General features: G+C 35.6%; 1 protein-coding gene across 1 annotated transcript in view; it reads left to right on the top strand.

Moving 5' to 3' along the window:
- Nucleotides 1-11,640, top strand: part of ANGPT1 (angiopoietin 1) — a gene marked incomplete in the record, with an annotated part of 176,998 nt that extends 165,358 nt beyond the window's left edge. Inside the window, 2 exon segments of the mRNA XM_072410740.1 lie at nucleotides 1-46; nucleotides 6,318-11,640. Of these exon segments, the coding sequence (XP_072266841.1) occupies nucleotides 1-46; nucleotides 6,318-6,478 (207 nt within the window).
- Nucleotides 11,641-12,351: the final 711 nt, after the last annotated feature.

A 12,351-nucleotide genomic window follows, 5' to 3' on the forward strand; every position in this document is an offset into this window, starting at 1 on the left:
GATAATGACAACTGTATGTGCAAGTGTGCACTCATGCTGACCGGAGGTATGTACCACGTATGGAGGGGGTATTACCTTCTATTTATGGTATTTTGATTTATGTCTGTATGCTTCTATTACCTGTGTGTACCTGGAGAAAAAATGTTCTCCCCTGCAAAGCTTAACGTTCACTAGTCCATAATATAAAAATAAATATATATATATATATATATACTAAATTAAGATGTTTAGATATGTTTTTATAGCTCTGACAAGCTCAGCAGGTTTTTGGGGAATGTAATACAGAATAATAAGCTCTGTATTGCATGGAAGGATGCCATGGACAATGGATTGAAGAGCAGGGCACTATATGGGATCTTCTTCCAAGAATGAGCACTTAACTCTCAGCTAAGGAAACGATCCACTGCAATTTCAAATTTGTATTTTCTGGAACATAGCTTTAAAACTTTGGGCATGCAGTTGAATCTTGAAGACAAGAATCTGATAGTACTTGTCTAACACTGTCATGGAAAAAAAAAGAATTTACTTGGCCCACTCAGCTTACCTCTCTTCCTAAAGTTAGTTTTTGAAATAATAAAGCAGAAAATATACAGCTGAAAAAACTATCCTGCCCACCTCCCAGAGAGAGCCATAAATATTTTCAACTTGTTTTTTTTCCATCCAATGATTGCTTAACTATAGGCTGAACTTAGCTATAGTAGAGTCAAGGGTAAAAGGATCAATGCAAATTGTTTTTTGTACAATTATATTGTCATTCCATGAGAACATAAATGCCGGTATTGTTGTGTTGGTCTCTAAGCTATTATTAAACTACATGCAAATTATTGTTATTTTCTATCTATTTCCATGCCTTTTAGTCACTTTGTAGACTAAGAAGAGACTCGACATTGAAGCAGTACAAGCACTTCTTTGTTTCTTGCAGTCTTGCTGTAGAGCGTTGTGTTTTTATTGGCTGTTGCCTTGTGCCATTAACAGTTCATATCACTCATCTGGAGAAACCCCTTTGAAAAATGACTTTAGAAGGACAGAATAAATATTTAGTTTATTACTGATTATGTTATTCATATGTTTGAGTACTTCTTTGATGGCTTAAATATTATTATCACAAAAATACAGCCATTTCTATTGGTTGGACTGCACTTTTTGCCGTTGACATGAGCTCGCTCTCTTCAGCCTTTTCCATTTTTCAAACATTTCCGATGCTTAATTCCCCCGGTCCCTCACTTGCACTTTAGTATGACACAGAACTGATGGATTTGGTGAAAGACGCGAACGTGTTCAAATATACATTGCTTGTTATACATGTGTACATTGAAACATGACAAAGAATAAAGTGCAAAATAAAGACTTTTTATTTAATATTAGGTTAACGTGTTTAAAGAATGTCAACACATTTCTAGATTCTTCTTTGTGTGCGTTACAGATTTCCGTATATGGAAGTAAAATACCTAATAAAGGTTTTCAAAGTGACAGAACTATCATAACTTTCTAGATTCTAATGTTTCATGTATCCTGTGCATATTTAGATTAAGTGATTCTGTTACACAGTAGCAAAATAATCAAGATCAGTTTGAATTTAGTAAATACACCTGCTCAAAAATGATGCGTTTGAAGCATTGGTTAGGGGTTTTAACCTTTTTTTTTAAATGTAACATTATCTGTAATGGCAGTGAATTTCCCTTTCCTAGGGTCCCTGCTGCCTTTTTTAACAACTGTCACCTAAATTCCCAGTGTTAGATGTTAGATGTTCTCCTTGTATTCTCGATTGGAGCACTGCAACATGGAAGGAGGTCACACAAGCTCTACAATACCTGGAATTGCTGGGTATTTTGCACCAGCTGAGGCAGAGAATTATTTTTTTTTTTTGGGGGGGGGATTACTAAGAAGATTGGAGCATCTGGGGGTTTTTCACAGTCATTGTTACTTTGCCTGAATGGGCAAGGTGACCCCTTTAAGGAAACACCCTTCTTGTAGACAAAACCGACATATTTTCCCAAATTTACATTGACTGTTTTCACTAATAATTGAAAAGGTATGTAGTTGAAAAAAAAAAACATTTGGAAAAATCAGATTCTTTCCACCCAAAAGCGTGTTTTTGTTGCACCTTCCTATAATCTATTATCCTTATCAATAGTTCTCATCCTCTTTTTTTTTAAAAAGAACAGTATCACATAATGCAGTTAGTGTTCTATGTAGCCTGGTGCGGTGTCTATGACCTGGACCTGATTTATTAAAGTTCTCCAAGTCTGGAGAGGATACACTGGGTGATCCAGCGAACCTGGAATTGATCTGGTCCTGGTATGAAAACATTTGCTAACAAAAAGCAAATGCCTTTTTGGAAATCACACAGGGATCACTGATGAAAGTGTATCTTCTCCAGCCTTGCAAAGCTTTAATAAATCAGGCTTATTTAGTTTACAGCAAATGGGCTAAAAATGGGCTGTCCGGAATGCTGCAAAGAAAGACACCACATGAGCTCCATGTGGTCTAGCCCTGTGAAGAATTTGCCCCGAGGTGTTGGGTCCATGACACCCCCAGCTCACAGCAAGTGGGCAGTGTTGAATGCTACAATGAATGGAACCACATTATAATGTCAACCTCATTATCTGACGAATTCTCCTGTGACCCCAGGGTGGCTTTAAGATATGCCTCCACTTGGTGTGTCTATGACACCCATAGCAAGTGGGCAGCTAGTGAGTGGACCTGAATGCTGCAAAATATTTGTAAAATATGTACAATAATTAAGGGTTACAAATGACAGACAGGTACAAACAATGATACAGGAGGAGGAGAAGACCTTGCCCTGAAGAGTTTACAATCTAAGAGGCGGGGGAAGTATCACACAATAGGAGGGGATGATATGCCTCCAATTGGTGTATCCATGGCACTTTCAGTTCACAAAAAGTTCCATTAATGCCAGTGAGTGTTGGATTTCAGATTGATGGATATCAGAGCAGTGAATCTTAGGGGGGGCATACCTTAGATAGGATGTGCAAAAGATTTTTTCTTATTTGAAGTGCTGCAAAGTAATAAATATTTTAAGGTCTTAAATAAGGATGCAACACGTTGTAATACATAATTCTGACACCATGTACTGTTACATAATCATGTAAATGAAAACTTTAAAAGTTTTACATTTCCATTACTGTAAAAATTGTGCGTGTGTTCACATTCTGAACTGACACTTGTACACAGCACAGAACAGCAAGCTGTTTCCCCGCAGACAGTCTGGTCAGGTACTGATGGATGGAGAGCAGGTCCACGTCAGGTCTACTTAGACATGTTGTGACAGTTGGCAGTCGTTTCTTTGATGTCCGGTGCTGTAATTCTGAAGAATCAATGCTTTCCATCAACTTGTTTATAGTGATGTATTGTGTTATGTTAGGCAGCCAAAAAATCAGCTATGCAAACGAGTACAATCATTGTTTTCAGAGCAATTTTGTAATCAGGTTCCTTGATAAATATTTTTTTGTTACCTACCGAAACTCACACAATATATATCATCCATGTCAGACATCAAAATATTATTTTACATCAGGTCTTGGGTTTCCCTGAGGTTGCATTTATTGTTATATATAAAATCTACCTGACTTTGTTTCATTTAGGTTACCAAAATAAAAATACAATACTAAGGATTCTATAACTTACTTATACTTATAAATGTTTTCACCCTAAATTTAAACAATTCGTATCTAATATCTTTTCACATTGGATTTTTTCACAATAAGAAAATGTAAATTAAGGAAATCTGTGGAAATTTCGGTTAAAAGATGGGCAAGTCTTGGATGAAAATTTTTAAAAATACCCTCGAAATGTAAAAACAATTTACCTTCAACCAATGCACAAAATTACTTTTTTCCATTTTTTAGCAGCATTGGGGATTAAGTAAATTGCTATTCAATTTTGATGTTGTAATGACATGCTATACATCTGTTATTTAAATGCTTGAGGGCTTAGCATTGTTGCCATCTAGTAGCTTCCAAGCTCACTGATCTCATATAGGGCTGCTTTGTTAAATAACTTCTAGGCTTTTCACTTACCAAGGTGATTTATCAGTTTAGTGAATGTAGTTGAAATTAATTTTGCAAAGAATGCTCATTCACAAGCAAAGACATCTATAAAAATTGGACTTTTCCCTTGAACATGATTGATGTAAGGGAAAAATCCCTTACAAGAAGAAAATTCACTTAGCTATGTGATCAGCCTTTTGAAAAGAAGCTTCTAAAGTGCCCTGTTTTTCTAGACCAGGTAAAAACCGCTGCTCTGGCCGGTGGGCCCCTAGCTCTTGTCAGATCTGCAGACTATGCCTCCCGTATGGATCACAGGCTCCGGGTGTTGGGCGGGTTGTGTCTCTAAGACCTTTCAATGGGAGAGTGAGTGGGTTCTGGCTTCATGGCGTCACTATGGGGTATATTTCTTCTCCTTTGAGTGACACTCGGCTCCCTGCACATGTGCGGTCCAGAGCCCCTAAATTTAGTGGTCCGTAGGTCCCAAAAGTTTAGCGATCACTGTTCTAGACCCATATACCCTGACACACTACTTTGCACTAAGTCTCTTCCTATTTCCAATAGGAAAAATAATTTTGCAGGAGGGTTTGCCATCATGTGACCGCAGCTGGAACTAAAGAATGTATCTGGAGGAATTTTAAAATGAATTATTAATCACACTGAAGAATGTGACTGGTGACAGTAGTGATATGGGGACTTTTTTGACTTTTTCTTATCCATGCACTGGTTGAATACTACCTTGTGTTTCTGTCATCCCCCATTTTTAGAGGTTTTTTTTAGCAAACCCCTTTTTCAGAGTTCTGAGGTTCTCTCAGACAAGTGAGGAGTACTATCATATGACATACATATGGGCCCATCAAATAGTATTGGTAAACTATTGATATAGCAATGCAGAAAAAAGTTAATTGTAGAAAATCTCATATTTTACTACTAGGTCAAGCAATGGTCATTGAGGTCAAAAGAAGATATCTACGACACATCTAGTGATGTTTTATGTGATATTTATTATTATTTAAGAGAAAACTGACTATGTGTCATAGAGGGTTATGTATGGAACGTTAATGGGGATCTCCTAGCTCATAGCTGGCTCAGCTTATCAGCTTCAATAATGACTGATATATTTACCGAAATGGTCATTGGGCTGGCCAATATCTGCACAGACATACCATTAGAATTAACAGCAATTGTCAGACAGCAGAATACTAGATGATGACAAATTACTGACCATTCATTCAGTACACAAACTATTGTACTACATACAAAGTTACTTGCCTTTGGAGACTGTAATCTATGGTTCAGCCAAGACCACAATTTGGTCAGAAAAAAATAAAAGATTAATTTAAAGATTTATCTTACTCCCCTATTGCTCCCAGTGGTGTTGTTGTGTAATGGACACTAGGCACAATATGAAATGAGAAACATGCCGAATTTATTTGGTGCAAATCTTTCCCGGTAGACTTATCATGAAGTGTTACCTCAATGGAAAACATGGAGTGGATTACTGAGAGATCAATGCACTGTAACAAAACTTTCAGTGTTAACTGTGTCCACATAACTTCATTTTCCCTGGCACACAGTTCCTTGTCATCTCCATGGAGATAAATTATGATCTGTCTCTCTTGATGGATTATCTAGAAACAGAAATCCATGAGAAGGAGTACAGAATGGAGGTTTGAAACTTGGGAAGCTGAACAGAAACTCTTTGGATTAAGTCATCACAGAGAATAGGTGATTATTGAACCTACAATTGCAACTTGACATATCAGTAACAAATATTTCTTGCACTTGATAAATGTGTTAAATGTTAAAGACATCTTTATTAAGAACTTAAAGTGTAGGTCAAGCCAAAATTCCAAAATTATATTTTTTTTAAACCTTTTGGTTTTTAGTACTATATTGGGCTTCATTGGAGAGCGTGCACTTTATATCTAGTCCTGATGACAATGACTTAATAAGACAAGAAGTTAGGGAATATCTAAAGCAACCCTGGATGGGAGTACAAACTCAACGGAAGTTCTAATTCTCCCCTACGCCAACTGTAACTGGAAAAATAGGTTATTAGTTAAAAGTTTATTAATATTGGTCTACCATGGGAGAATCGGCTGTAATATATATATATATATATATATATATATATATATATATGAGTTTGAATTTCAGCCAGGGCACTATCTGCATGGAGTGGGTTTCCTCTGTGGTACTGCCGTTTCCATGAGTTAATTTACTTTGCTACAAAAATAATTTTTTCATGTATATTTTGTAGTCATTAATTCATTAACTAATTGTAAGTGTTTGTGTTTTATCACACAGGTTGGTGGTTTGATGCCTGTGGCCCATCTAATCTTAACGGAATGTACTACAATGCTGGCCAAAATCATGGAAAACTAAATGGAATCAAATGGCATTATTTTAAAGGGCCAAGCTACTCATTGCGTTCAACCACAATGATGATTCGACCTTTAGACTTCTAGTTCAGAAGATCAGGACAATGGAATACTTTCAGTTATGGGAAGTTTCTTTGTATTTTATATCAATTGTGAAAATATGGAAATGACTTACACTATTCCCAGTGAACACAAAGAAATCCATGCGATGAACTCCTTTCGGGAAAAAATCTTCACCTTCAAAGCTGCTGGATCTACAGCAAACAAATGCTAAAAATGGTTGAGCCATTATGGATCTGTTCTTCATAAACTCAGCACTGAACTTGCCATATGATAAAAGTACTATATATCTCATGATATGAGGACTGAGTAGTCAGTACGTATTGAAGATAATCCACATATTCACTGAAAAGTTTTGATAATCATGTGGTCTGGGAAAAAAACCTGTGCATCAACGCACATATAGAACATTTTGGTTCATGCTATATCTATATTTTTCTATGGACTTTTTCAGCAGACTGTCTTCATTGGCTGGATCTGTAGATACGCATCAACTCTTTCAATATGCTTTCAAAATCAAAATGTGAATTTGTTCCACTAAGTATTAAAACATGAACCTTTTAAATTTGTTTAAAGTGCTTGGGGGGGGCGGGTTAAGTACAAAAACAAAGAAAAAACATATGTGTTACCAAAAACAACCAATCTTATTCTGCCATCAGTTGTGGATTTTTCCATCAATGATAGATTTTTTCAATGATTGGTTGGCATGTGTGATATCTCTGGTTTACCAATAAAAGTGGTTTTGAAAATAAGCCCATTGGGAAGGAATGGATGAGAAAATAAAAAGGAAGAATAATGAAGATGTGTCTGCAACCCACATACAAAACAGTAATATGTTTATGACAGAAACAATATTTATTATTTTCTCACTAGGAACTAGCAATATGAGTGGGTTACTAGTGGTATCAATATTAAATTAAATGTATACAGGTCTTTTTGAGTGCAAATGCCACATAGGCAATATTGCAAGTTGGCAGTGGGTGGAAGGTACTATTATTTCACAATGTTATCAAAGATATAAATAGAAGTGAAACTCTGGTACATGGAGGCAGATCACTAAACCCCAGTCTAAGGTTTTATAAACTGATTCCTAAAAATAGAAGAGGTATCTTGCCGAGTATATAAAGCATGTAGCAGTTGGCAATGGAAATCAGTGAGATCAGTTAGAGAACTAAATACATGGGTCACCATCTGGGTTAAAGAAGTGATAGAATCTCAATTGCAGCTGCTCTTAGTCTAAGGTGTCGAAAAGAAACAGTAGATTCTAACCTAAAGAGTGAGCTTCTAATTTAAAGATTAATTTAAATTAACCTATTACGTTCTAAATACAGTGGCAACTTTCAAGTTTTGTCGTCATTTGGCATTTTCCGGCCTATGAATGTAGCTTGCTGATATCACTAGTTGCTCAAGGTCATTGCTGCTTACTAGTGAACTGAATGGACTGCATTTTTACTTAAAGGGCCTTAAGTATAAAGGTAGAAAAACAAAATATTTGTATTGTGTTTTTCAAAGTAGTCATGAAAACTCTCCCAACATTTTGTGACATAAAAAAATGGTGGCTGAATAATTGGTACCAATGACAGAAGACTTACAGACATTGGGCCTGATTTGGTAAAGCTTCCCAAGACTGGGGAAGATAGACTTTCATGTGTGAGCACCAGGTTTGCTGGATCATCCAGGTTCTCCCATAATAATCTATCCTCTCCAGTCTTTAATAAATCAGGCCCATTGATTCCAAAGCAACAGTACTCAGGTGTACAGCTGCTGTCAGAGTGGGCTTGCATTATTCTGGGGAGACTACACTGGTTTTGGCTCACACCCAGGATAAAGCTTTTTTCAAACAGGAGTTAGGGATCTCAGTTGGTACAAGTGCCCATATGGTATTTAGGCAGTGTTCTGCACCAGGTGGTATTAAAAATTGGTAGAGCTTAGGAAGAGGGATCTGTGCCTTGCAATGCTGCTACTCATTACATTTCACAAATACTTATTTAACTTTTTCAATTAAAGGGAAGCTTTGCTGTGGCTGTTGTGAGTTGCTATAGTGGAGAGTGCAGGGATACTGTATAAACTATAGAACACCATGCATACATGTCTCCAACACAAAGGTTGGCCTCTGAACAGAAAGCATAGATTATGAAATCAAATGGTTTTGAACATTTGCATAGCATGCTGTCAAGGAGACGCTATGTACACACTTACAATTACAAATGTATACATACATATATCATTTAATAAGATCCCAACAATATAACTATGTGTTTGTAAGCACAGATATGACACAGAAAACATACATTTCTCATTTTACCAAACTTTATTACAGTATTACGGTACAGACAGATGGTGCACAAGGTAGTTGTAAAAATGTTTTTTTTTTACACTTTTATCATAGCATTGTTTATCGATAATAAACCTTAGTATACATGTATGGGGTATGGTTGTAAAACATATATTTTATGCATGTGTTAGGTATATGTCAATATGAAAAAGATCATCTAAAATCAGTTTCCAAAGATGGAAAACATTCAAAGCCTTTTAGATGACAACCTATTCTGAAACATTGTTGTAGTGTTTACCAAAGCTCATGTGGAAAGCTTTCCTGTTGTTTTCAATGGTGCTAGTTCACACCTAAGTGCTGCATTGCTGTAAAATATTGTTTTCTTTTCTTGATGCAGTACCAAGCATTGAAGGTCTTACTGATTTCAGTGGTAGCATATGAAATCTCGTCTAACATGATTTTCAGCCCATAACACCTCTCCCCTACAACCTCTGATTTCATTGACTGAAAATCAGTATACATATAACCACATGTCTATACAAATAAAGAATAAGTGCCAGAAACCTGCTGAAAATAAACACAGAAAGCTGAAAAAACTGTGTCTTACATTACATATGACATATATAAGTAAACCTGTACTAAAATAAAATGTAGATTGCCAATGTGGACCTCCATGAACTCTGCATTCTATAACGTCAGTTCTTTTTGAGTCATGGAACATGCATTTGGCCAGTGAGGTTAGAACTCCATATTTATTCCATAATGGTGGCTCAGAAAGTTCTAAAGCCATGGCAACAACATTAAACTCAATCATTTTAAAAGAAGAGATCAGGAATGATGACAACACATATTTTATTGCACAGATCATCCTTAGATACAGTTGACCCAAAACTGGTATTTTAGTTTGGTTGACGGCTTAACAATTAAATCACTTACTGTAGTTTCTCTTTGGAATAGGGGACACTGGACCTGTGACCCTAACTGTGTCCATCTGACTATTGGGGGTCCCCATTCTCTTTGTTGTATAGTCAGTGAGATTACCTTGATTTGCTTCAAAATAGCCACAACGGGTCATGGGTTCCATTAAGAACATCCTGATGTCCCTGTGAAATACAAAATTCTTATAAACTTCTTCCTAACACCGAGTTACTGATTTTGGCACAACTAGTAGAGCTTCAAATGTACTGCATATGCATCTTAAACCTTTTTTTTTTTATCACATTTCCCTTTTTTACTACAAAAAAATTTTTGTCCCCCCTATCCACTTCCCACAGTTCACTTACTCGGTGTAAAAAAACGTATAATGATATCATTAATTCACATTAACATTTGGCTTAAAGGATAGTAGATGGAGTTTGCACGTTCTCCTTGTGTTTGCATGGTTTTCCTCCCACATTCCAAAAACATGCAGTGAGGTTAATTGGCTTTCCCTGATATTGTCACCTTAGATTCTGATAATGACATAAGAATATTATGGGAACATTAGATTGTGAGCCCCTTTGAGGGACAGTTAGTGACATGACTATGGACTTTGTAATATGTCAGCATTATACAAAAACTAGGTAATTATAATAATTTACATACATTGTATATCCCCATACTGAAAAAAAGTCCCAATTTATTACTATAATAACTGAGTATGGATTGGTGACCTAACTAGTGTTCAAGTGCAACCAATCAGTAAATACGCATCCCATGGCACTGGTCATGTAAACTCATGGCAGCACTTCCATTGCTAAGAATATATTTTCAGTACTCTTGCAATTGGTTGCAGCATATTTATTTAAATATAGACCCATTTTTAAGACTCAGTTCACTCTAATAGGTTGGCTTTAATCACGCTCAGGAGAAAATTATGACAGTTCTGTATCTATTCTGTATCAATGCCAATTATTCCTTCAAATAATCTTCAACCCTCTTATCTCATTTACACAGGCATTTTATATGACCTGTTGAAATTTCCACAGAATATTTTTTACAGATTCACTAGGACTTGTATTTGATATCAAGTTTTTATCCAATAATTCAGATGAATATAGCTTTACATACAAAATGCCTTGCAATAAGCATAAAAAAAACTGCATTTGTGCTTTCTTTGCAATTCTTTATAAAATCCTCTTACCTTAGTAAAAATCAGATGTGAACTGGACATTTCATTTCCTATTTCAGATTGACCTTAAATAGTTCATAATGAACAGGTTTTAAAACGCTAAAAAGAAATGCATTGAATAAAATTGTATCCATATTACTATTTGTTGGCTAAATTGGTTCTATAACAGCTACTCCTTTATACTCTTTTACAATTTCGAAACATGCTTATAATGAAGAATTGTCTGCATTACTTATGATCATGGGACTATATGAAACACATATAGAGTAGCCAAAGGAACAATAGGTCCAATTTATTAGTTCTTCAAGACTGGCGAAGATAGACTTTCATGGGTGACCAAGTAATTAATTTTTTAAAACTACTAGTTATTAATTGACAATTGTTTTCAATACTGGACCAGATCCATTACAGATTTGCTGGATCACCCAGGTGCTCCCATGATAGTGTACTTTCTTCAGTGTTGGAGAGCTTTGATAAATCAGGCCCAAGGAAACCACATTTTGCTCTGTTGAGGATGCTTAGGTTTTCTCCTGCAGGTTCAGGAGTTTTTGTAATAAAAGAAACATTGATCAGTATTGTCACTTTTCATCTAAATGTGTACTTCAAGGAACTGTGTCATGTAAAGCATAGCAAAGCATGATCATTTGTATACCAAAAGTATAGGTTAAGGCAGTATTGGAGAGGAATGCATTGAGTGTCTGATGCAGTAAATACAATCTATTTAAATAAAACACATAACTGCTGATGATGTTATTATACACATTTGTGCTTGTCTATGAAATCTAATAAAACAAGTACCCATAACATTTCTGATTGGTTTGTGCCTTAAAAAATAAAATTAATAATAAAGGTTTCCAATCGCTGATATAAGTTTGGAAGAAACATCCCCATCACTATAGTATTAAAGAACAAAATACCACTTGTACAGATCAAATGAAAGTCCCTTGAAAATGATTCATTGGTATTGCTGACTCTATTTTTATTTCTATATTAGGATGAAAAGGAGATACATGTGCCCTGCTAAGTGCCAAGAATCCAATTATTGTTATCATCTGGTCTAGTTTTGTAACCTTAATGTCCAGTTTTGTCTTCTAGCCTTTGTAAATACGGTAATCACCAGGTATGTTGTTTTGCATGTCTTACAATTTAAACTACTGAGAACAGTGGGATTTTAAAGTTTCAGTCAAATTCAATATTTACAATGTAGGCAGACTCCAAAAAGATGTGCAATCCATTTGAATATCCTATGGGACTAAGCTCTATACCCAACACATGCTAAATAAAATAAAAGGCTAAAGATATAACCTTCTAAAAATACCCAATACAACAATAAAATGGAAAGCATATCGCCAAAATGTACAGTTTAGACAAATTGGGATTTAGGGATGTAAGCATTTATTGTACCCAACATCAGAACCCCTGGTTTTTGAAAAAAAAATGATTAACATCTGTCAAGTTGTAAGACCAACAAAGTAGTTCCATTATGGAAATTTCAATTCCAATGTTAGTAAAAAA

Source organism: Pyxicephalus adspersus, chromosome 5, assembly GCF_032062135.1.
Source record: "Pyxicephalus adspersus chromosome 5, UCB_Pads_2.0, whole genome shotgun sequence".
In the NCBI taxonomy this organism is placed as follows: domain Eukaryota; kingdom Metazoa; phylum Chordata; class Amphibia; order Anura; family Pyxicephalidae; genus Pyxicephalus; species Pyxicephalus adspersus.